The sequence below is a fragment of the Schistocerca nitens genome, chromosome 4, assembly GCF_023898315.1.
Source record: "Schistocerca nitens isolate TAMUIC-IGC-003100 chromosome 4, iqSchNite1.1, whole genome shotgun sequence".
NCBI classification, from domain to species: domain Eukaryota; kingdom Metazoa; phylum Arthropoda; class Insecta; order Orthoptera; family Acrididae; genus Schistocerca; species Schistocerca nitens.
Genome location: NC_064617.1, coordinates 515941349 through 515968883, shown reverse-complemented (window position 1 = coordinate 515968883; position 27535 = coordinate 515941349). Strand labels below are relative to the sequence as shown.

Below are 27535 nucleotides of genomic sequence, written 5' to 3'. Positions count from 1 at the left end.
TTTATTCAGTTTAAGCATCGTTTATTGGTCATTATTTATTTGTACACTTGTGTTGAACTATCAACAGGATGGAATGTACAATTCATTTCACATATAAACTTCACTACTTAACAATCTCTCTGCAAGGACTGTTCTAATACCAAAACAATAAATAAAAGAGTATTTTTGACCCATTTATGAAATAAGAGTAGGGAACACCTTCGAAATGAACATGACATACTTTTATTATCACAGCCACTATATTATTGTTACAGCATCTAAGCAAGAAATATTGATCACTTTTCTTCTAGAGCCACTTTTTCTTCCTCAATAGATATATTATGTTTGATGTATGAAGTGTATATATCAAACCCAAGAGATATGGTATTGTCATACAGCACACGAAATTTTGTTGGTAAAAAATAGAAATTTATTACTTGTGCTGGAGGCCAAATTAGCCATTCTGCTAGGTACAGCCGCCACGCCTTGTGAGTAACTTCTTTCTTTAGTGTCACCCAGTTAGAACCCTCTAATATGGCCAGAGTGAAGAAAAACACAGTTAAATATATGGGAGAAAATACAAGTTGATCCACCACAACCTTTTTCAGAACTGTCTGCAGAGATCTTCCAGGTAGCTTTTTATCTAAGTAGTTATATGTAAAGTGACATACAACACCAACAGTAACTCCTGATATGGACATGTTTCGGGTTCTTATTAACTCCACATTTTTTCTTTCGTTATGCATCATCTCGTAATGTTGCTGGATGACATCACCAGTAGCAGAGAGGCACATGGAGATTCCAACATTGGTGAGAAGAAGGTATTTGTTGAACATAGTGTGTCCCACATTTCGACATCCACTTGCCAACTGCTTCAGCACATGGAGTTTACTAAGTCTCATAAACTGCATTTTTGGCTGCCACCTACAAAATAAACACCAAAAAGTAATGCATTCTGTTCCCAGTCATTCAGGTAAACCATACACAAAAGGCATGTATTTAAATAATCTTACAATTCTTATGGGCAAGAAGCCTTAAAGTAACAGAAGGCAGAACAAAATAAATTTTCAGTCATTAATAGTACTACTTCAGCAGTTAACTATGAAGCAACAGTAATACCTTTATTAATATGAAATAAAGTCCAAAAAGGTAATCATCATCATCATCATCGAGTCTCTAATTTTCTGGCACATTTGTTTCTTTAAGCACTTGGGCAAATGCACAGAGAAACTTCATTTGATCAAAACACAATACAAGTTGCTAAAGGCAAAAAAATTAAATAAATAAATTTTGACTGCCGTTTGTAATGTACTTTGGGCATCACAAAGTGGACTAGTAGATTGATTTAATTACTGGTGATATAATTAGTATATGTTGTCATTAAAATGAAGCAGACCCATTCCTGAGTATCTGTAAGCATATTCTTGTTACTGTAAATGTGCTGTATAGAATTTAGCAGGTATACACAACTGGTTGATTATACACTTTACAAGAGGGACGAGCAACCATTTAATACATTCAAACAAGGCCTACAAAGTCAAACTGGTGAGTTCTGATGCCACGAAAATTGTCTTAATATCATGTCATTACAACCTAAAATTGATGGGAAGCCCATAACAGGTCAAACAAGGTGTGTCTATACAACAATGTTACTAGTCCTGCAAGACGTTTTATTTATGAACAGGATAGGATAATACTGTCATCATTCCATCCTCGATTTTCCATTGTTTGAGTTTATTTAAAAAATACGTATTTAGTTATTGTCACTCTCAAATATACCCATGCGGATCTGTCACTGATGGAAACAGTGCTGGAAGTCTTCCTCTGAACTCCTTGATGATGCGAGCCACTATTTATTTATTTATTTATTTATTTATTTATTTCGCTGCTTCAACAGACTGAAATCTTGTTCCTTTCTCTATGCATATCTGACCTGTGTGTGTGTGTGTTCTAACACTGGGATGCTGCACTTTGCTAATAACCTTGCAACAGAATGTGGTATGAGCCAGTGTGTTGTCTTGATGCAGAATCCATTACTTTTTCCTTCCACAATTTGTGTCTTTTTTTCTGATTTTGCCATGTAGTTGAGCAAGAAGCTCAAGATGGTGATGATTAACAGTTTGACCTTCAGAAACCTACTGTAGATACACCATTCCATGAATATGGAAAGGGGGTGCGGGGTGGAGGGGAGGATAGGAAAGAAGGATGAAGAATCATTAAGCTCTTTGAATCTTCTCTTGCTTTTTTCGCTCTCAATTAAGTTGGGGCCTTCCAATGCGTGGATTGGCATTTAGTTTCTGGTCATAAGTGGGGAAAAAAGTCTGTCACATGCAATCACTTTTGTCAATAAATGTAATCAATGTCAATGGTATTCAGAGTGTCAGCACAAACATTTTCATGAGCTGTTTTTCATTCAATTGTCTGCAGTACTATGTAGGACATAAAACTTGCAGACTGCTTTTCTTGTTCTATCAGGTATATAATTTCTCTCAATCCACATGTCCTAGAATCCAGTAAAATAGTCCCTCTTTGCCCTGCATTTGTGTGACACAAATGGTGTTACATCTTATCTGCACTAAGTTATCTGCTGGATACATTGAGTCAATCCACCACAAAGGTGTGGCTAAAATTTGAATTATATAACGATAGACAATAATGTTAAACAAATAACAATAGAACAAGTTACCATCACAAACTAATGACTTATCTAAATAATCAGTGTGAAATAGTAAAACTGGCAGGCTAGATATTATGAAGGAAAAAAAAAAAAAGATTTTTATATGAAGCCCACCACTGTATCATAGGAAACAAATTTCGATGATGTGCAACAAATGCCCCCACAAAAGATGTGACAGAATTTTGGCTATAAATTAATGAGTCACTTCTGGTGGAAAACAATGTCTGTGGAGTCAAATACTTCAATTTACTACCTGTTTTTGACATAATACATGGGAATTTCTCTCAGTTTCAGTGTTAGATATTACATGATAACAAACTGACAATGTGTCATAGTGAGTTAGGTCTGTAGGTACACCACTTGTTCTACAACAGCCAAAACAGTACACAAGAAAAGTCAAATAAATACCTGCACCACACTGCTTTCAGTCGTACCACATTACTCATACATCATGCCTCATTGTCAACAAGCTATTTGTGACCACGCCACAGTTCTTGTGGAGGAAGGGAATTTATCGGCATCAGAGGCTGGCACACATTATGGTGTACAAAAGCGCACTGCTTACAATGCATAAAACATTATCAAGACACTGGAGAGTCCAGTGGGCATTTGGGAACTGGACTTTGGTGTGTAGCAAAACCTGTCCAGGATAATGAAAGAGTCAATATGTCATGGAAAAATACTTTTTGAAATGCGGTACAGCTGATACATAATTCTGAGTTTCTCAGATCGATGGATATGGTTTGGTGCCAGCTCTGGGAGGCCAGACCATTTAGCACGCGATATCAAGGACAGTCTCCATGATGATCGTAAAGTCTGTTGATTAGTGTTTTCCAACGGAAATGTCAGTGGTGGCTGGTGGAATGTGAAATTATGGAATAATTTCGTGTTGTCCTCAGCACATGATGGTCCAGTAAGGGATAAAGGCTACAATGTGCCCATTTCGACCCCAAATACATCCACGAGTCGTCCTGAAGTGGGCATGCGTCTGTGGCAGATTGGGCCTGAATGTATTACTATGGACTTGGAATGCTTCCCTAGATAGATAATTGACTTTATGTTGCCCAGTATACCCATATTATGAGTAATATTATGGTCACATCAGTGTGAGAACTTTATCGTGATGGAGTAATATGTTTGTAATGGGGCCAGTCTCCTAGACACACCAGTGACAGCACAGAAGTGGTTTGCAAAATTGCAGAACAGAATGAGATTTCTCTTCTCAGTTGGCCGCCTCCTGCAACAGACCAAAGCCCTATTGAAAACATACAGGCATAGATGAAATGGACCATGAAAGGAAACTGGACTGACCCTGCGCCAGAAATTTGTGATGATATTTGCAATGTCACTCTAGCTGCCTGGGAAGAGACAGCAGAAGATGAGAGATTTATTACGCATCTCATAGACTCACTCCCTCACAAATTGCAGGCAGTCTGTGAAGTTGAAAGTCTTTGGATGGGAAGTTAAGTGGTAAAGGAGACAAGTGCTGTCTCCTTTTGAGAGCCGAATATATCTAAATAAAAATCATAAACTGTTAATTATATTAACCCAATGATGTCTACAGATTAAACAAGTTGATGGAGTAATGTGAAAAAAAGCATCAAGTCACATACAAACCAAACCTAGTTACCAGGTAGTTGCCTACTAGACCACTGAGTTATGAATGCATTATGGTATTTCTGCCAATGTTTAGATACTTCTTACCACTCTTGACTTCACATTATGAAACAAAGCACCTTTATGCGGTCTGCAATGCTACGAATCACACTGTGCAGTTTTCTTGAGTGTTTTTAGAGGATGTATCCTTAAGCTAAGTGTCAAAGAGGTGTTAATCCTTCTCTTACACTTGCAATTACAACTGTTCTTTACTTTTATGAGCAGTTCTGCACATGCTGTAATGTGTCTCTCCTGCATAACATGACAGGTAATGCAAGTTTCGGCTATGGCCATTTTTTATGGTGTCAAGTGTACAGCGGAGCCTCACCATACAAAGACTCTGTGCCACAGGAGGCCACAGTAAGCACTATGAGTGGCGTTTGGGAAGTCCACCGGCGCATATCGAGGTAATCTTTAGTTAGTAGCATTTTTGGAAAAAACACACACCAAGTTTCAGCTATATTGGTGTATTTCTTCGTGTTGGCATTCATGTGAATCAAAGCAGTAGCGTGATTGTCAAAAAATGGATGAAAAATAATTTCATGTGGTGATTAAACATTGCTTTATGAAAGGCAAAACGCGTCACGAGACTAAAGAGAAGCTTGATAAACATTATGGTGACTCTGTGCACCTTCAATTAGAACAGTTTATAAGTGGTTTCAAAATTTTTGGAGTAGCCATATGGGCACAAGTGATGCTGAACGTTCTGGACACCCTGTGGAGGTTACGACTCCAGAAATCATTGATAAAATCCATGATATGGTGATGGATGACAAAAGAGTTAAGTTGCTTGAGACTGCTAGTGCTGTGGGCATCTCGAATGAACGGGTACATAATATTTTGCATTAACATTTGCACATAAGAAAAGATGGTTTCCGCAATTGCTCATGCTTGACCAGAAACGGACTCATGTGAAGTGTTGCAAGGATGGTTTGCAGCTATTCAGGAAGAATCCGCAGGACTAAGCGTCGTTTCGTCACTGTGGATGAAACATGGATACATTACTATACTCCTGAGACCAAACAGCAATCTAAACAATGGGTTACCAAGGAAGAATCTGCACCAAAAAAGGCGAAGACCATTCCTTCGACCGGAAAAGGTTACGGCGACTGTCTTGGGATTCGCAATGGATAATCCTCATCGACTATCTAGAAAAGAGTAAAACTATTACAGGTGAATATTATTCATTACTGGATCGTTTGAAAACTGAGCTACAAGAAAAATGCCAGTGACTGGAACGCAAAAATGTCCTTTTCCGTCACGACACTGCACTAGAGCACACACCTCAGCAGTTGTGGTCGCAAAATTAATGGAAATAGGATTCCAATTCCCCCCCCCCCCCCCCCCCCATTCTCCATAGTTGGCTCCCTTGGACTACTATTTGTTCCCCAATTTGAAGAAATGGCTGGCAGCTGGCAGGACAAAGATTTTATTCAAACGAGGAGGTGATTGCAGCAACTAATAGCTATTTTGCAGACTTGGACAATTCCTATTATTCGGAAGGGATCAACAAATTAGAACAGCATTGTATGATGTGTAAGTCTAAAAGGAGACTACATCAATAAATAAAAAAGGTTTACCCCAAACACGTAAGTAGTTTTTATTTTTGCACGGACTTTTCAAACGCCCCTCGTAATACTGTTTGAATAGCTAACGCATTGAAGTGGGAAGTGGGGCAAACTCGAGCAATACAGATCTGGGTTCAAGTATAGTCTGGCACACAGCTTTAGCTCATTAAATGAATCAATATGATATCATAAAACTGTCACTAGTGTGTAAATGTTTTTATATACACATGTGCCTTTCCCCCCTTTTCAAACTTGTGAGGATGTACTAGAACAGGTTTTTTTTTTCCCCTCCTCTCCAAAATGGACCTTCCAGTACTCTGATGATTTTAAATTAAATACTTGACCATTTGACACAGTGGAATACTTTACCAGTGAGGAGCTGCTTGTTTGCAATGTAGATATGAATATGACAATGTGTGTGTATGAGTGCTGACCAACAAAGCTTGAAGACCTATTTATTGTCTGACAATGTGATTTAAACAGCTAAAATTTTAATAATTTTGATCAAAAACACACAAAAAATGTAAAAACACACACACGTATTTTATTTTACCCGAGGCAGTATTATCCCAGCAAATCAACTGATACAGGTCTTATCTTCTACATCCAGCCAGCATTTACAGGAGTTTTCCCTCGGTTGGAAGGTAAGTGCTGAAATCTTACAGCTCACCGAGAACTGGCTGAAAAGAACGAATTTCAGTAATTCAAGTTCTGACCACTCATTTTGATATTGAAATGTGACTTCAATAATACACTAAATCAAAACACACATACAGCATTCAACCTGTATCACCTGGACTGAGATCCTCAGTTATATTCAAAGTCGACACCAAGTCCAAATATAAAAAGTACCTTGTTAAAATGCAGCACACAGAATATAAAATAGTGGGTTATCTTGCAAGAGTAAAAGGGCATATATTACAGAGCAATGTCCTATATACAAGTACATGTAGATCAGTTTGTACCATCAATGTGACCAGGCAAGAATACTCAATATTGAAGTTGATTTGGCCATTCTTACTCACACTGATCTATGAATCACCCAAGCAACATGGGGATGGTGGCCGAGGAAAACATGGGACCACTTGCAACAATATCCCCTTGCCTAATTACTATGACAATCAGTTTTCCTAGATAATAGGGTTCTCCTATACATCAAACTGATGTACTTCTCTTCTGCTTTTATACAAGATGAAAGGAATCCTCATGATCTACTCTCTTCTCTCTGCTGCCTATATCCCCAAAAATACTTGGAGGACATTTACAAAGCGAAGAAGATAATGTGATGACACTGTACATGCATTTGTACCTCTGTACTGTACTACAGTTCATTACAAAATATTGTACATTCAGTTTGGGTAAAAGTCTCACACAGGGAAGAGAAAACTATTTATAGCTGATGACATTACCCTACATACACCTTTCACAGAAGGCTATAGTGAAACTGTGATGAATGTTTAAAATGTTTCAAAATGAAGATCTAAAATCCAGGTTACAGGGCAGCCTGTATATCAGGGGCCCTGCATGAAAGGTGTGTTGTGGAAACAGTACTGGTACTGGCCTGCTTTACTGAACTGTGTCGCAGGGACTACAAGTGGTAATAAGCACGGCTGGGGACAGGTTGAATTGGACAGGTCACGGAATCGACAGAGGGAGGGGAGGAGGAAATGGATAGTGAGAGGGAAGGAGAGAGAGATGCATGAGGCAGGTGGAAGGTGGACTAATGGGAGATGCAAAATGAGACGTTTAGGAAGATATGGTCAAAGAGAAGAGTGAAGAGAATGTACGAAGAGAGGGGGAGATGAGGTGGGCAAATGGAGGGAGGAAGAGGTGGATGGCTGGTTGATTGGGGGACAAATAACAAGATCATCAGTCCCTTAGCCCACGAGTGATGCATCCAGGCAGAGACATCAACCCCACAACGTTTTCTGACCTAGTCAGGAGATTCATAATGCTAAAAACAAGAAGGCTACAAACATAATGGACATCTTTTGTACTGTCAATAACAAAAGCAATGTGAACAATATAGGGAAGTACAAAGTGGGTGTCCCTGGGGCTCTACATGTGACTGGAGATGACACACCCACAGCTGTCCCACCCTTGATTCACTATAGTCAAGAGCAACCCCTATTCAACACAGTGTGACACACAGAATAGAAAACTGTGTGCAGAGGGAAGGAGGCAAACTGAATTTAAAAGTAATTTACACAGAGTAAAAGAGGGGTGAAAGATAAGCCTGGTCAAGGAGTATGAGTTGGGGGAAGTGCCAGACCTAGCAGACACGTCCATCCATCCTGCCTCTGTTCTGGCAGTAGATTGCAATCTTGCAACTGAGAATAAAGATCACTTTCATGGAAAAAACTGAGAACAAATTCAACCATCCCTGAATCATCTTCCAATATTAGAGGCAATTAGTCTGGAAGTTCATCCTTAACACTGAGGGCAAAAAGGAGAGGGTATTCTGCCAAGATAAGAGTTCTTGTCTCTAAGGCTCCACAACTGCAATGTGGGAGTGGCTCATTACACTGTGACAAAGCAAGATGGGATAATTTTAATTCCCAGCGTGTTTCGCCATCTGCCTCCTTAAATTCGTTTTGTTACTTTTAACTATTTACCATTAGCATATGTGAATATAATCTGTACTTTCGGACAAGAAAAAGGTTGGCTCTCAGTTTTAAAGAATATAACACCAGATCTAATTTTGTGCTTAGTTTTATGTATGTAATTGATTTTCAAATTTATTTTAACTATTCCTATTTAGTATCTTTCATTATATGGTGAAATCAGTAAATGTTTCGTAACAAATTTTATTGTTGACTTACAAACAAATATAAATTCTGCACTAATTATAAACATTTGGAAGACGAAATAGCAGTAATCTTAATGTATCCAAAGTAATTAATAATTTTGTCATAAGTATTGTTTGTGTAACTATATTTGTTAATTTCACGATTTAAACAAATAATTCGGCCTAAACCTTGTAGCAGAAGAAACTGTTGAAAGGAAGGAATTTTTCGACGTATTCAGTTAATTGAATGAGTTAAGTTTTCGTTGTAATTTCTGTAAATTTAACTTCGAACAATGGGTAGTTTCAGTACCTATTATTGTGATGATATTTAACAGCCCGATTTTTGGTCACTAGACAATCAGTCCACGGCCAAGTTTCAGATGGGAAACCTGTGTTGGGATAACAACACCGCTTCAACTTAACTGTGGAATAAGTATTAAAGAATTAGGCCGTGTGTAAAAACAATGACAGTGTCTGCTGCATACATACCTTTCTATTCTTCAAGAACTGAACTTTGTGGTTAGGTTCTTACTGCTCATAAATGTTCAATAGTAAACTATTGTAGCAGTATGTGGAGGTTTGCCTTCACACTATTAATGAGACTTATCGAAAGTTGAAAAATAGTGCACTGGCCATACAACTGTGTATTATTTGGGGGTTGTGAAAAGTGAAATTAAAGTACTGTGAAACGCAACTGTGCACCTGTCGCCTACATTATTTACAGGAGTCCGTGTCGGAATCCATAACCCATTATTCAGCCAGTGTAGCAACGCAATACATCGACACCGAGGACAACAAATGAAATAAATAGAGCAGATCCGCTACAACACAAAATAAAACTATGGTTTAATCTGGTATGACTGATTTAGAGATGATGTGCGACTGTGTATTCCTTCTGGGAGAAGTTAAGGGAAGACTACTAAGCTGCAGTGGTCTCTTTGATAGTGTGGAGTTTATTGGATGGGGCAGTAGCCCACCGGATGTTCTGTTTCTGAGGGAGCAGAGATCTCGCATGCAGCTACAAATCACATTTTGGGGTCAGCAAAGCAAACAGGAAGCAAGTAAGCACTGCTCTAGCCAAACGGTTGGCCAACTGATTCCCTGGGATACCCACATGACGTGGGACCCACAGAAAGACAACTGAACAGGCAGCACGACGAAGGTCAGCAAGAAGCTCATGAACATCAAAGACCAAAGGGTGACAAGAATACTGTCAGTCAACAGCTTAAAGACTGCTCACTGAGTCAGATACATATTAACACACAGTCGAGGGATGCATGTTTAACAAAATGGAGGGCTTTGCTAACAGCTGTCAGCACTACAGTAAACACACTACACATTCCCTTCAACAAATGGTGTTCCATACCAGCAGGGGATGTAAAAGCATATCCCATCTGATTCGCAGTCTTACACCCATCAGTGTAAAAGATGTAGCACCTCTGAACTTCCAAAAACTGGACGTAACAAGACACTGAAGGATCTTGGGGGGACAACAGAGACTAGACCCTTGGAACAGATAAGTCTAATCCGTGGCCTGGGCACCATCCAAGGAGGATGAGGCAAGAGCCTGAAGTAGTTCCCAGTCAGTGAAAGGTCCATTATGGGATTGAGCTTGGAGGGGAGTGAAACATAAAGGGATGTCTTCAACTTGTTGCTTCTGCAGTAGAAAGGAAGCTGGATAGGAAATGGATGGCAATGCTGTTGCAAAGTTGGTCACAAGGTATTCTGCTTGAACTGATAAGATTGGTACAAAAACCAAAGACCATGGAGCTTGGGCCAGGGAGGAGGTATAGGGTTGACAGCAATCCTCCTGACTGTGCTTGATTAGATAGTGAACCTTAATGCGAAGTCATTTAAAAGTGATAAGGCAGGACTGTAAAGGACGATGACCATTATGGGGCTTGTCGGCAATTTAAACTGCTAAACTGCAAAGTCTTTGGTGCACAACGGCATTGGTTGATGATGGGAGGACCTGTTGAAAGGGGAGTAGCAGTTCCAGTGGTGTGGATGATATTGTCTGAGTTGCCTTGTACAACCTCCTCACCAATACAAACTGACACGAGGCAGCAAATGTAACAGCAGAGGCATACAAAGACCAATTGGCTCTGTGAAGTGTCCAATGTGGTAGTCAGTCTGGTGATGGCAAGGAAACAGGACAGTCACCGGAAAGCAGTCACTGTCATAAAAGTCGTCGTGTAGTGACCAATCTAGTGAAGCCATAAGATTTGGGAAAGAGGTTGTTAGTTTGATAGCTGAAAAGTTCTGAATGGTGGGCTCCATATGGTTCCCAATGTGGTCAATACAACATAAGGAGCCTGCTGGGAGAAGGATAAGCATTGCAAACGATAATTACTGATGTCATTTGTGCCCACAATGCTATGGCTTCCAATGAGGTATCAAGGGGAATCCATGCACTGATAACATCTGTATGAACCAAAATACAAATCCCCACCAGATGTCCTCTTGGAACCAGCACAGTTCTGACAAAAAGCAAGACAACCACGGATTATTGGAGAATGGTTATCTGTGAAGTGTGTTTCTTTAAGAGCAATGCAAATCATAGAAGAGGAGGATATAAGATGTAGCTCTGGCAGGTGACAGTAGTACCCATTACAATTCCACTGAATAACCACTTGACTGGTGGCCAGGTTGTGTGTGAAGGGGCCTGGAGGACAAGTCACATCACAGGATCATTGCCTGTCACCAGTGGGATGGAACCACATCCACAAATGTCCTCTCAGAATCCAACGGCTAAGATAAAAACGCCTGTATCTGTACAATTATCCTTGGGCCTTATTTGTACATGCCTGATAAAATGTCTACCTTGCCACTGGAGATTGATCCAGAGCTCCTCACGTGTCTGGAGCATAAGATCTTTGTGAAAGATGATTCCTTAAGCCATAACCAAAGTTTTGTGTGGGATACTGTTCACAGGTAAGTCACCTAGACAATCACATGCCTGACGAGCTGTAGATTGGACAGCAGAGGAAGTTTTAATTAATAATGAACCATTTCACATTTTTCCCAGAGACTCAACTTCCCCAAATTTGTTTTCTAAGCTTTCGACAAAAAACAATGGTTTCTTTGCAGTAAAAGTATCCCTATCAGTCCAAATATATACTACTTATTTGGTGAAGAATTTCACTCCCACACATCTGGTTTGTCCCTCTTCCCACAATGTAAACAAGGAAAGAAAAACATTGTGGGATCATATCCCTCTTCATTATAATAATATACCCCTCTGAAGAGAATGCTGGAGTATTGCAGCCACCAGAGGAAGAAAGTTAAATTCGCTTCATGTATGAATTTTCCGCCATGGTACCACCCACTCCAAACGGGGGACCTGTCTATGGGCTTCACTCATCTATAGCAATGGCAACCTGGCCAGTAAACTGTTGCCTGCAGTCCCCTGCCCCAACCATGAGAGGCACATACACCTTGGTTTGGGTGGGGAGTTTCCAGCTCAGGCACCAACAGTGCGAATCCTGTGTGGTCAGAGCTACCACCATTCTGGTGCTTGACGCCCCCCCCCCCCCCCCCTCCACAATGGAATGGCAACCCTGCTAGGTTTTGTGCGTAGTCAAATTGCAAGAAAGGAAGAAAGCGAGGAGGGAAAAGCACGAAAGCAGAATATACACTGCACTGGGTGACCTCCCCTTCAGCAAAATTTGGAAAAGGAGTACAAAGTCAAACCCACCAAGGAAACCATATAATTAAGAATGAAAAGTTGTAGAATGGCAGAAGGGAATAAAGTGAGTGTCCAAAATCACAAACATGATCCAAGCACAATCGGCACGAAGAAAATTATCCAATGGAAAAGTAGAAGGATAGACAAAGGCTAGGGCCGACTGTGGGCAAGCAAGTACTCACAAGAGGGATGTGAGCCCTCTTGGGTGGGTGGGGGAGGAGATGAGGTGGGCACAGAAACAGGATGGAGGAGATGGGTTCAATATATAAGGGGCATTACTAGTGTAAAGTAACAATTTGACAGAGCACTGAAAGACCTGAGTCGAAACAAGGCCCCCGGAGTAGACAACATTCCATTGGAATTACTGACAGCCATGGGAGAGCCAGTCCTGACAAAACTCTACCATCTGGTGAGCAAGATGTATGAAACAGGCGAAATACCCTCAGACTTCAAGAAGAATATAATAATTCCAATCTCAAAGCAAGCAGGTGTTGACAGATGTGAAAATTGGTGCTACAGAAGAATGCTGGGGATTAGATGGGTAGATCACACAACTAATGAGGAAGTATTGAATAGGATTGGGGAGAAGAGAAGTTTGTGGCACAGCTTGACAAGAAGAAGAGATCGGTTGGTAGGACATGTTCTGAGGCATCAAGGGATCACCAATTTAGTATTGGAGGGCAGCGTGGAGGGTAAAAATCGTAGAGGGAGACCAAGAGATGAATACACTAAGCAGATTCAGAAGGATGTAGGTTGCAGTAGGTACTGGGAGATGAAGAAGCTTGCACAGGATAGAGTAGCATGGAGAGCTGCATCAAACCAGTCTCAGGACTGAAGACGACAACAACAACAACTCAGTACATACACTCAAAAATAGTTGCCAAAACAGTTGACATATTTACTCCATTGTGACACTAGTCGGTCAATTCCATCCTTGAAGTAGCTAGTAGGTTGCTGTCAGATCCAGGCATGGACCCAATCACACACTTTTCGTCCATTGTGAATAAATTTCCGCAAATAGTTTGTTTTAGAGGTCGAAACATATGAAAGTCACACAGTGAAAGGTCAGGACTGTACGGTGGATGTTCCAGTGTTTCCCACCAAAACTGCTGCAATGTTGTCTTTACCACATTGGCCGTATGTGGGTGGGCAGTATCATGCAGGAGGATAACACCATTGGACAACATGCCTTCGACTTTATGGCTCGTCTAAGGTTTTGTAAAGTGGCTTGATAGCACTGGGCACTGATGGTGGTTCCCCATTCCAGGAACTCGACAAGCAGTGGGCCCTTGTGGTCAAAAAAAGGAGGACATCATGACCTTACCAGAACTGGTGTGCACGGCCTTTGATTTCTTTGGAGGTGGTGAAATCGCATGTTTCCACTGCTTGCTTTGACGCTTGCTTTCCAGTTCGAAATTGTGACACCACGTTTTGTCACCTGTGACAATACGCGACAGAAAGTCGTATTCTTCCTCATGATAGCATTGCAGATGACTCACAGACGCGCCATTCAAATATTGCACTGTTCGGCAGTCAGTTGGTGGGGAACCCACTGCGCACAGATTTTTCAAAAGTTCAAGTCATGCATTATGGTGTGGGCAGTGCCCACGCTATTACCCAGTATCCAATGGATCTGTTCCACGGTGATTCTGCAGTTGTCCAAGACTAAAGCATTCATTTATTCAACCATTTCCGGTGTGATGACACAATGAGCCTGTCCAGGACGAGCATTGCTTCCAGTAACTCGCACCCCTCAAGGAATTGTCCATTCCACAACACTTTAATGACTCAGACCGTACTCTGCCTTCATCCTTCTATACATTTCATGGCCTCCAACTCCCTCTGCCGCCAAAAATCTAATCACTCCTCGTTGTTCCTGCTTACTCGCCTGCATGTTCGGTAGTGGACGATAACTTGTGTGACCACCTACTCTTCGGCATGAAATCACACTGGTGCTATGCTATGCAACATCAAATGGTGCGCACGCAGTTACATGGTGCCACCGTATGTGTAAGGCAAAGGTTTCTTCCAGCCTGTAGGGTATAAGCTGTCCTGCACAACAAGCAACTTGTGTATGTACAGTAACAGCTTGCCAAATCAACCTGCTCTACAAGGCAGACTACATGTCAGGCACGAAAGTGTTCTCTAGGCCCTAGCATGTAGCTTGCCCTGCACGATAGGCGTGTTGTGCTGGAATAGTTTCAGCCTGCTTTGCACGGCAGCCTGTATGTAAGAGGCAAATAAATGATTTTCGAGCCCTGATGTGCAGCCAGCCCTGCTTGACAAGTGTGTTGTGGGAGTAGTATCGACCTGCTTACCTGAACTGTATTGCAGGGGCTACACAAGTCCACGAGCATGGCTGGGGATAGACAGACACAGAGGAAACAATGGACAGAACAAGAGAAAGAGGGGGAGCGGGAGATGCATGGGGCAGGTGGAAAGTAAAGAGGGAGTAGTGTGGGCAGGTGGAAAAGGGAGACGTGTAGATGGAAAGTGAGGGGCAAAGCAGTGGGGGAAAAGCTTAGTGACATAATGAATATCATTATAGAGAAAGCCACAGAAGAGTGTGTTGATTCTTTTTTTTTTCCTTCTTCTTTAGAGAATTATTAAGTGGTGGTTCTCCGAAAATGGATTCTTCCTAAACTCTGAGAAAGCACACTAAATTCTGTTCTGTACAACAAATAAAAACATATCAACACCTGAGATAGCCTACGAACAGGAGTCGGTAAGTAGGGTTGAATGCTAGAAATTTTTGGGTATGCGTATTGATAAAAAATGTCGTCTGACTACGGCCTCCCATCAGGTAGATCATTCGCCGGGTGCAGTTTTTCGATTTGTCGGCACTTCAGTGACTTGCGCATCGATGGGGATGAAATAATGATGATTAGAACAACATAACACCCAGTCTGTGAGTGGAGAACATCTCTGACCCAGCCGGGAATCGAACCTGGCCCTTAGGATTGACATTCTGTCACACTGACCACTCAGCTACCGGGGGCGGCATACTGATGAAAATTTGAAATGGAAGAAGCATCTTACCAAACTTTTCAAACAATGAAGTTCAGCTACTTTTGCTCTTCATATAACTGCTAGTCTTGAAAACAAAGTTTCAACTGCCTGACATTTTGAATATTTCCCCTCAGCAACGCCTTACGGAATAATTCTCTTGGATAACTTGCCACTTCAGAAAAAAAGTATGAACCACACAAAAGCTACCGGTAATAATAATATGTGGTGTTCACCATGATCATCACATAAGTACCTCTTCAAGAGGTTAGGCATTGTAACTACACCATCGTGATACACACTTACCTGCTAATGAAATTCTTCATAGAGAATCCATCACACTTTTCAAAGAATAATGATGTCCATGCCTATGACACTAAAAGCTTTCATTGTTAAAGCTTTCAGCAGCTCAGAAAGGAGTTCAACATACAGCAACAATAGTATAGTGTCCAACAGGAAGAAAAACACGTTTTAAATCTAACCCAAAGCCATTTCTTCTGAACAACTCCTATTCCATGGAGGAATTTCTGTTAAGAGCTGGTAGCCTGAAGGAAAAAAACTTTTTTTTTTTGGTGCAGTTATATGAGCAGGACTAAAAAAATGTGTGTTCATTACCTAAAAATCATGTACACAAATCCTGTAAACTGACTCATTTAATTTTATAAAATAATCATTCAAATGATATATGGACTTGTAGCTCATTAACTTTATTGCAGCGTCACTCCAGCAGGAACAGGTTCCTTTCCAACATGACTGACAGAAAGTGATATGCACATACTAGCTCGGTAGTGGACATGACACACTCCTCCTTACATATCACATTTTTTAAAAACAAATATCTAAAACTGAACATGAAAATAACTATCCTATAACAGACTGCCAAGTTCCAAGTCAGGCTGGTTTCTGATAGGTCGGGTCTTCGAATTAGTTAACATCATTGATGTACAAAGTGCTGACCACTTTTCATTATTCAGTGTGTTTGAACTAATGGATAACAGACCTAACTATCCTAGGATGACCCCATAGCAATGCAGCTGTGGGTTTTTGACACACACCACATACCAAATAAACAGTTTTGCCACATACCAAATAAACAGTTTTGCTAATAAAAGGATAACAATAGATTGGATCGAGGAGAAAGTGCCGACAGCACCCCACTGTCTAGTGTAAGTTGATATACCAAAGTAGTACTGCTAAGATGAGCTGTGTGACACTGGAAAAATGTTCCTGTCCAGAGATACCATTCTCAGTTTGCAACTGGAACTTCAGCTTCGCCTGGAAACCCGAGAATAGTACCGCAATTTATTTCACCGAGAGAGCTTATGAAGTCACATTCCGACGAAGCAAGTAGCGATAATTTTAATTCCCCTCCTGTTTCGCCATCTGCCTCCTTAAATTGTTTTTTCACTTTATACAATTTACCATTAACAAACGTGAATTTAATCTACATTTTCATAAAAGAGAAAGGTTGGCCATCATTTTTAAAGAATATAACACCAGATCTAATTTTGTGCTTAGTTTTATGTATGTAATTGATTTTCTAATTTATTTCAGCTACTCCTATTTTTGACATACACACAAATATAAATTCTGTAGTAGTTATAAACATTTGGAAGGACAACTAAGAGTATTCTTGAAGTATTTATTTGGTTCTATTGGAAAACGTGTTAGCAAAGCCAGACCTTAATCAATTCCACAGTAATTAACAGTTTTCTGAAAAGTATTGTTTATATAACTATATTATGTTAATTTCATGATTTAAACACATAATTTGGCTTAACCCTCATAGCAGAAGAAACTGTTAAAAAGAACCAATTTTTCAATGTATTCAGTTAATTTAATGAGTTAAGTTTTAATTGTAATTTCTGTAAATTTAACTTCAAACAATCTGAAGTTATGTACCTATTATTGTGAGGATATATAAGGGCCCGGTTTTTGGTCACAAGGCAATCAGTCCACGGCCGAGTTTCAGACAAGAAACCAGTGTTGGTTAGAACAACAATGCTTCAACTTAACTGTGGAATAAATGTTAAACAATTAGGCCACATGTAAAAACAATGACAGTGTCTGCTCCATACGTACCTGATTATTCTTCAAGAACTGTGAGCTTTGTGGTTAGCTTTTACTGCTCTTAGAAGTTCAACAGGAAATTATTGTAGCAGTATGTGGATGTTTGCCAGCTAATTATTAATGAGGCTTATGGGAAGTTACACAACAGTGCACTGGCCATATAAATGTGTATATGGGGGTGGGGGTTGTGAAAAGTGAAAGTAAAAGACACTGAAACGCAACTGTGCATCTGTCAGCTATATTATTTACAGTAGTCAGTGTCCAAATTACAAACCCCATTTTCAGCCAGTGTAGCAATGCAGTATGTTGACATGGAGGACAACAAACGAAATAAATAAACAGGCAGAACTGCTACAACATCTTTGCCCAAAGGGAGGTGAGAGGGGAATAATAAAAGAAATGTAAATTACGGTTTAATGTTCCATCAACATTAAGGTCATTTGAGGTGGAGTTCCGGCTTCAAATGGTGTAAGGTAAGCTAAGGAAGGAAATTGGCTATGCCCTGTCCAAGTAACTTTTCTGGCATTCAGATTTAACAGTTATGGAAAAATCTAAATCTGGCCGACATGATGAGAATTTGCACTGCTGCCCTCGCAAATACGTGCCCAGTGTCTTACGCCTGCACTAGCTCATTCGATGAGAGATGAAGAGGACACAGAGGCAGTAATGGCATACATCACTGAGAAAAGTAGACACACGACTTTCAGTCTACTCACCCACTGAGACCATCCTTTTTGTTTGTCTCTACAAGGAAGTCCTTAACATTCTGATGCCAATGTTAAGTGGTCTTCCATATGCTGGCTTCCAGTTCCACAGGTTTGATGAACCCATTTATCTTTCTTTGTGATCTATGAAACAAATAATGATTCAAGTTTTCCTTTATCCTTAAATTTGACTAAGCTTCTGATTTTTTTGACCCATTTCTCATGCAATAACAGTATTTTGCCATCAAGGTGCAGTGATTGATATCTTGTGGTCTGCCTGTTGGGATAACATGGCAAGGTGAGTATCTGCTAGTATTTTTAATCTGTACTACTATGTAAAGACAAGTCATAGTTTAAAGTTGTTACCAAAAAGTTCTAGACCGAGTTATTTCAGATTTTCACACATTATTCTAATAACGTTCAGACCAAAAAAAAAAATCTACTCACCATGCAGCAGCAGGGGAACAGACAAGCAAAAAGGTTTAACTTTAAAAGTTTTTGGAGCCAGTGGCTCCTCCTCCTGGCAGGAGAGTTGTGGGGGAAGGAAGATGTTTGAAGGAAAAGGACTGTAGAGATTTAGGGAAAGGGGTACAGCTTAGAAAATTCATCCAGAACCCTGCATCAGGGGAGACTTACCGGATGGGATGAGAACGAAAGACTCATCTGCAGTCCATTTCCTTCGCCCCTCTTCCTTCCCCTTCAACTTTTCTGCCAGAAGAAGGCTTCGAACGTATGTAAAAATTAAACCCTTTTGTGTGTGTGTTCCCCTGCTGGGTGAGTACTTTTTTATCTATTCATTTACATTATATTGTCCACAACTGATCATTTTTATCCTAATAATGTTCAGATGGACATAGGCTACAAATTCTTTTAATATTATAGTAGAGGTGTGTGTGTGTGTGTGTGTGTGTGTGTGTGTGTGTGTGTGAGAGAGAGAGAGAGAGAGAGAGAGAGAGAGAGAGAGAGAGAGAGAGAGAGAGAGACACGCGTGCACGCACGCACACAGCGCAAGTCAGGAGGAAAGGTACGTGCTTCGAGACGCAACAGCATTAGTGATTCTGCACAAAAAAACTTCATATGGACATATGCCCTATTGCGAACGGTTTCAGAAATAGAGCACGTTTAATATAACTTTTGTGCGTTTTTCTTTAATAACTTGAAAACCGCACTTTCCGATGATGAAAGTGTGTCTCAGTACATAATTAAACTGAATTAAATTTTCTACGAAAAAGGTCCTACTAATTTTTTTGCATAGGACTAATAGTTTGCGCAGAGAGATCGCAGGAATATTGAAAATCTTGCGCGAGGGGTGTACTCTGTAGCTTAGGTACTTTTCGTAGGCCAATTTGAGGCAGTTTTCCGACTTGTTAGACCACAAGCGTCCTGTTTCAAAATGCTCGTCTCAACTTCCTCTATATTACTGTGGTACATTGTAAGCAATGACAATGAATACAGAAAATTATAGAAATGTACATCAAAAGTGTTCTATCTCCGAAACCATTTGAAATAGGGCATATGTCCACATCTAGCAAAAATCTCAGAAAGTTCTTCACTGATTTACTTCAAATTTTTATCTGCACAGCAACTGACTATATATTTTTAAATATATACTATATACTTGATGCATAGGCACACATTTTTGGCAAAAAGTTAAAAAGTTCTGGATTAATTTCCTTTTAATTTTTGCACAATATTCTAACAAACATTCAGATGGACATAGACTATATATATATATTTTTTTAAATAACACTGTATAGGTTTTCTGTTAAAACCAAAAGCTAAGGGACAAAATAAAATAAGAGAAATAAAAATAAAATGCTATGCTATGAAAATGTATGGTTTAGTTTTTCTTTATCATACTCAATTTTAACTATGATATTGGGGCATTTAAACCTTTAAACAAATTGTTTCCCCTATACATATTCCCTACTCTTTACATACAATTTTAAACAAAATTCTCATTCACAACAGTGGCTGTTTTGTTTTGTTCCTCACATACAGTTTCAGCTGAAAACAGGAAAGTTGCATATATGGTTTATTAAGTTAAGATTAAAATATGACTACAGAATCTGAATCGTGTGAAACTTTGTAGTCCTACCTGGTTGCAGCTTAAAACCATGTGAAATACTGTTGCTGAAGCTACTATCCTCTGATCCAGCAGCTGGAGAGGTGTCTTATACCCCATACACCAACAATCCCAACTTATTTACCCATTAATCCATTTCCAATTGAGGTTTCCTTTGCAACACAAATAAACAAGGCTCAAAGTCAGAGAAAGAGACAAGGGGGGTGGGGGGGGGGCAGCAGGTGGCAGAGAGGGAGGAGGAAATCGTCAAATGGGGGAGGGGAGGGGGGAAGAGGAGGAGAAGATGGACAAAGAGAGAGAAGAGATGGAGATTAGGACATACAGCTAATTCCCATACATATTTAGTAATTGTGAAGCAATGATGTGCTGGCTAGTGATTAAAGAAAGCCACATAAGCTTTAGTGTTACACATTGATTGTGTTATGATCAGTTTCCTTCACTGAACATCTTCAGGTTACTCAGATGTACTAAAGGCACGACATAAATGGTTTTACTATCACTGGTGACGCCAAAGACCCAATCCACAAACAATGATCATAAACATTCAGCTGACTGCCTGGCAGAAGTATGACGAGCAGACATGGCATGTTTCATACAGTAAACACTTTACAAAAAGCAGTTGCAATGCTATTTGGGGAAAACAATCATGCTGAGCACTCAACAGACTGGACTAACAAAAATCACAAAACTGCAGTTGTGAGAGGCCAACAGCCATCAAGAAACCCAATAAATGATTTTGTATCTAAAATGGTATCATAATAATGTTTCAAAACAAAGATTCAAGTCACGGTCCAGCACACAGTTTTAATCCGCCACAAAGTTTCATATCAGCGCACACTCCGCTGCAGAGTGAAAATTTCATTCTGCAAAGATTGCAAAGAAGAAAGTGCTGTAACATCACGGAATCAAAATGTCAATTACAAACAAAATATTCAGCTAGCCACATAATAACAATGTTGTTTATACCAATGACATTACCTGTATGCTTTATTAGGTCATAAAACTGCATTAGGGTAATACAATACAGACCAAGGAATTACCCGATTTATTTCTGGAAGAAAAAAAATGGCCAGGAACTCAAAGTGATTAGCGGAAACCATGGAAAACCTGCACAGTTTGTCTATTGATCAGCTAAACAGAGGTTTTAGCCCTTTTCCACCTTTTGATCACATTTCAGATTGTGAAAAATTATTGAATTTCAGCATTTAGCACAACAATGTAGATTAAAAAAAGATTAAATATTCAAATAGAAAACTAATGTATTAAAAGTGACTGGAACAAGGCTTAAAAGCAATGATAGGGACGGTGTATCAAAAAAATGACTGGAGACATGTAGCACTCACAATGCTTTACATAGCAAGCCCAATGCTGATGATTCCAACAACAGAGCTTGCAGTCAGCAAGACATTACAGAAATTTAAAAAATAAGAAATCAGCAGGCATACTTGACGTTCCATTCTTGTATTCTGATGTTACATTCTGAGAGCATACAAACCCGCATACAAACCCCATTAACAAACATAATAAATGAATCCTTTAGTTCAGGTATTTTTCGACAGTACGATTGCTTGTGGTTCAAATGGCTCTGAGCACTATGGGACTCAACTGCTGTGGTCATAAGTCCCCTAGAACTTAGAACTACTTAAACCTAACTAACCTAAGGACAGCACACAACACCCAGCCATCACGAGGCAGAGAAAATCCCTGACCCCGCCGGGAATCGAACCCGGGAACCCGGGCGTGGGAAGCGAGAACGCTACCGCACGACCACGAGATGCGGGCCAATTGCTAGTGTTCAATGTCCTGTTGACAATGATGTCATTAGGTACACAAACCACAAGCCCTGATCACAAAGGACTGTTAAGAAAGTTGACCATGGCCTTTCAAAGAAACCATCCCAGTACTTGTCTTAAAACCTCAGGAAATCGTGAAGAACCTAAATCAGGATGATCAGCTGCAGATTTAAACTGTCATCCTCCTAATACAAATCCAGTGTGAGCAAGTATGAATTGTGCTCTTACTAAAAGAAGGTATCCAGGACAGTCACTACAGTCAGCATTCTCAAAAATCGGCATGAATCACGAGTTAAACACACAAAACTTTTTTAATCAAGTGCAGTTTGGTTTCGGAACTGAGAGAAGTACAACACCGGCCATTACAGAGTTCACAAGACTGGTATTTAAAGTTCTTGACAAGCACGACTGTGTTACAGGCATATTATTAGACTGATCCAAAGCTTTTGACATTGCTGACAATAAAATACTATTAAACAAGTTAGAGACATTAGTAGTAAGAGGACCTGCAAACGAATGTTTCCAGTCTTAGTTGGTAAAAGTGGTGTGAAAGGCTGACAAATGTTTAGTAAAACAATTAGCAGACAAGAAAAATATAAACATAGGTGTTCCACACAATACTGCATTAGGTCAAATTCTATTCTCCATATAGGCTACATCAATTAATTTTCAGACAGTAAAGATAACGAGAAAAACTTCTCTTTGCTGATGACAGCAACATCCTAGTTACTGATAGAACACCAGAACTCCTATTACAAAAAGCAAACATTTACATTTCAATGGTATGTAATAAAACCGAACATAAAACAAGTTTACTTCAGCATAAAGAAGGAACAATTCTGTCACATTATGCACAGATGGTAAATTTATAGATTGTATAAAAAATAATTTTTTTTTTTTATTTATTTATTTTTTTTTTATTTTAGGGATGAATATTGATTATCAGTTAACACTGAATGAACATGCAAAGCTACTGGCAAAAAGAACGTAATCAACATGTTATGCTCTTAGGGTTCTATCATTAGTTTATAACTGCCAATTTCTTGTTGTGACATACTATTCTTGTGTTCACTCAGTTCTTAGCTATGTGATTATCTTCTCAAGATCACAGGCACAAAACATGGACACAGCTTTTAAACTGCAAAAAAGGACCATAAGACAAATATTCTGAAGTAAGCGTCTGGCTAATTGTACAGAGCTGTTTGGAAAAGCAGATATCCTTATAGCACCAAGTGAGTGCATCTATCAATTTGTTATGTATATCAGGGAAAACATTATCATGTATTTTATGAATAGTTCTACATGCAATCATGGAACAAGAGCTAATTTGGACTTATATTTTTCAAGTAAAAACAAAAAACTCAAAACAGTATTTTACAATGTGAAATAAAATACTGGCAAAAAGATTGTCATCAAAATGTTAGGATTGTATAATAAGGTGCCCAAGGAGACAGAAAGAGGTTAATAAAATATATCTCTTTAAAATGAAAATTAAAATGTGCTTCGCGAGTTACAACTCATTACGTAAAGGACTCTGAGAAGCGGTTAATAATGAAAGGGGATATTTACAACATGCTGTCACTTTACAATACATGATCACAATGTAATACTTTTATAAGAAAAATCAGGTGCCAAGACCTGCAGAATGGTCATAATTAAAGTTTTGCTATTTGAGCCATTGTAGACAGGAATCTATTTACTGTATGGGTACTCAACTTAATAGGAATGATGTTCACTCTGTGCACTGCGAGATTTGCATTGTTAGTAGTGTTAGTGTCATGATTTGCTGTTAAGTGGCAAAATTGGTATGGAGACGTAGTGTTGAAACACAAGCATCAGTGTGAATTACAGTTGCATCAACATGGGTCTGGACATAGTGAGTAGGACTTAATCATAAGGCTGGAGAGGTCCACTGGGTTTCAAGAACATGATCTGGAAGTTAGAAATAGTTGGTGATTTGGTAATTCCTCCCGGGAGAGGCCAACAGCCAACTGGATCACAGATTGCTGAAGAAGTTACTGTTGCCATGGCTGAGAGTTCATCACACAATGTGCAACCTTCAAGCAGTGGATGAGCTGTGCCATGACAGCTGAACATTACATACTCCATCATTCAAAATGTGCTGTAAACAACTGTTTAATTGCTGTCTCTAGCACAGTTCCAGGCTGCTTTGTACGCATATGGTCATCACATTGCACAATATTTGTAACCTGGAAAGTAAATGTGGCCCACAATTAACAGATGTTACCCTCTCATGCGGAAATTAACGTGTGTTTTCTACAATGGTTTACTCATTGTTTCTCTTCCACATGTCCTCACAAATTTTTCCACATAGATTCATTGTCCTATGATCACTCTTCTCTCATGGAGCCCTCTCAATTAGCGAAGGTTTGATTAATACCACCCTCTACTATGTACTATAGTAGACTTGTTATTATCCTCAGTTCAATATCTTTCTTGTTTGCCTCAGTTTCCGATGTGGATAGAGATGAAGACATGACTGGGAAATAGTGGCATGTCTATCAGCTTGCAGTCAGTTGTCCACAAAGGGGCACAGCAGCACGAGCATGACTCCAGAGCCAGAAGTAGGTGACCTTTATATGTGCAGTGATGCAGACTGTGTTTCTATCAAAGATCATCATACAATATTTAGGGACCAACCAAATGAGGCTTGTCAGTAGTTAAGACACTGGCCTAATATTTATGAGGATGTATTTTGAACTGTCGAGCCACCCCAATTTACGTTTTCATATATCATTTCCAGATACAGTACATTGTCTTAGATGGAGAGTCCTCGACATGTGCAGAAATAACTACAAGCATGCCCAATGGATGTGCGACGGGACCCTTGACGTCCATGCTGAATATTAATGGCTTTGTGGGAAATATTAATAATAGTCTCCGACTTTTCACAGACAAAGCAGTTACCTGTAATGAAGCACTGACTGGAAGAAAGTCCGCAGATCTTCAGTCAGAGCTTGATAATATTTCAAAGTGGTGCAAATACTGACTATTTGCAGAATGATATTTTCACTCTGCAGCAGAGTGTGTGCTGATATGAAACTTTCTGGCACACTAAAAATCAAGGATTGGAAGCGTGTAAAATGTTTGTCAGCCTACAGATCGCTGGTAAGATGTATTCCGATTACTGTATACAAAACCCGACTAACAGGATATATTGAACAGATACACAAAAAGGACAGCACAAAAGTTCACAGGGTTGTTCGACCCTTAAAGTCATGAAAATGGTGAAAGAAATTAACTGGCAAACACTTTATGATAGATGCACATTATCCTGTCAAAACTAACTTGGAATGTTTCTAGGCCAAACTAAATGTTGAATATATGAATATATTGCAACTTTCTATGTATCACTTCCATAGGGATCAACAAGGCAAAATTAGAATAACTACAGCAAGCACAGAAGCATTTAAGCTATCGTTCTTTACATCATCAATGGAATGAAAGTCCTAATAACTGGAGCAATGGATCAGAGCTTCTGCAATGCACTTCATAGTCGTTTGTAGAATACAGATGTAGATGTACAGGCAAATGCCAGGACGGTTCCTTCATCATGGCCACAGCTCTCACCTGTACTATCCTCGTAAAATTACTGTATATATATTTTAGATCAATTTATTTTCATTGTATTATGACGACGAATTCAATGTTATTTGAAAAGGGTCATTGGCTGTATTAATAAACAAAAGAAAGCAAAATCGTTAGCAGATGATTTCTGCGATTTCACTGGGAACACACTATATATATATATAAATATATATAACACTATAACACGAAAGAAAAAAAATTGTTGGAAAATAATTAACGTAAACAAATTGTACAAGAACAGGGATATCTGTTATGTTAAAGAACACGATGATCACATAACGAGAAGATAGGTTTAATCAGTACAAATGCCATGGGCCTATTTATTTTAACTTCATGATCGTAAAGCCAATACAAAGTGGGCAAGAACCTTGATGGAGTTGTGGGCTACATCACAGTTTGGCAAGTAGGTAGCACTTCCTGTCGGTAATTTAACTAAATTCAAGGACACTGATCATGTTAAGCAAAACCAATATCAGATTTAATGATTTATATAACACTGGAAAAAACGAGTCTTTTTCTCCTACGAAATCTGCAAAAATCAGAAGCAACAAAAGAACCGCAGAAGAGGAACAATATTTGGGAAAATGTTTGAAATCTGACAATTTACAATTCTGCGTCTCCTTGCTGCATGTACTCAAGAGGCACAATTTCACGGTGCTAATGTACACCTACGTCCATATTTCACGATTAGCTTACTGCGTTTGATGAGGACATTTTATTATATTGGAAAATATGTAACAAAATAATTGCAATAACTTTTTCGCAAAAAATGCTTACACATTAAAGGAACTAATAACCCACAAAAACGAAAACTAAAACGAAAGTGCAGCAGGGCTACGACCTTGATTCTAAGCCTCCTATTTGGAGGCTTGCTTCTCTTTAGAAATGCCATCCGGTATCAAGATTTTCGTCACAAATTTCGTTCAATCGAATTACAGAGTAGCTAGTTAATTTGTGACAACAAATAAATGTACTTTTCCATAACAACCTATTAACAAATGATTACCAACCCACTTACTTCCCTATATCTCTAAATGTACAGTACGTAAAATCTCAGCACCTTGTCTGAAACTTTATAGGATGACCATTACGAAACATCCCGTTGTTTCGCACATTAATCACGCGGGCAGTACTGTCTACAACATGCACTTCAAACACGTGCACTCTGTTTATGTCAACTGTAGCCGTCATAGATGTTCATTAGTAAGTTATCTGTGAGAAGCACAACGTAGCAATTTGTTACGTCCAACAACATTACTGATGTAAAAATTGGGCTTCCGAACTACTGGCATTCATATTTCATCATCCCACCTCCCTCCGGAACCCTTTCCAATTCACATTTCGTCAGTTTCAACGGAAAGCAGTGGCGGAAACTTGTCAATTGTCACAGAAAATCATATGGGTCGAGCATCATCTTCACAGGAAGTTAAGAACTGTAAATAGATGAATAACATTGTTGATTGTATGTTATGCAGTAAACCATCGGACCCAACTTCGGAGACATCACAAACATTTTTTTTCCCTAAATCTGGATTCGTGATCAAGCACGTCATGTGTGAAACGAAGCTCTTTCGAACTTTAGCGAATGAACAGACACAAACGTTAACTCAGAAGTGCCAAGAATGGAGTAATTTGCAGGATAATCGGAATATCAGTGAGGATATCGTTGGCCAAATACGTTCTGTTATTGGTATGACTTAACCTTACGTTTCAAATTTGGCGTTGACGGTGAAAAAGAGTATTCATGAAACATTCTGCTTCCTAAAAGGTTCAACCCGATTACTTATCAATGACAAGATACAATTTTTTCACAAGTTATTGGACATGGCTGACAACACAGATAGCGAAAGAAGAATTACGCCCGAAGATCTGCAGGCGTACTGGGATTTAATCGTAATTGAGGTAAGATTC

The 27535-nt window shown here is 39.4% G+C and overlaps 2 protein-coding genes across 19 annotated transcripts in view; one reads left to right on the top strand and one right to left on the bottom strand.

Moving 5' to 3' along the window:
• LOC126251919 (mpv17-like protein 2) lies at positions 1-27353 on the bottom strand. Of its 18 annotated transcripts, none has more exons than XM_049952658.1 (5): positions 27332-27353; positions 20235-20374; positions 18149-18413; positions 6434-6560; positions 1-903 (listed from the first exon to the last, which is right to left on the bottom strand). In XM_049952658.1, exon 5 carries the CDS (start codon positions 888-890, stop codon positions 276-278), a length of 615 nt encoding a protein of 204 aa, XP_049808615.1. In that variant the 5' UTR covers positions 891-903; positions 6434-6560; positions 18149-18413; positions 20235-20374; positions 27332-27353; the 3' UTR covers positions 1-275. The 18 variants fall into 18 exon arrangements, with proteins under 18 accessions (XP_049808615.1, XP_049808611.1, XP_049808612.1 ...); XM_049952654.1 differs by lacking the exon at positions 27332-27353 and adding an exon at positions 26685-26819; XM_049952655.1 differs by lacking the exon at positions 27332-27353 and adding an exon at positions 26643-26780.
• The window catches only part of LOC126252405 (uncharacterized), a 258154-nt gene continuing 257660 nt past the window's right edge, over positions 27042-27535 (top strand). The window contains exon 1 of the mRNA XM_049953296.1: positions 27042-27526. Within this exon, the coding sequence (XP_049809253.1) occupies positions 27449-27526 (78 nt within the window). The 5' untranslated portion in view covers positions 27042-27448. The remainder of the gene's footprint in view (positions 27527-27535) is intronic.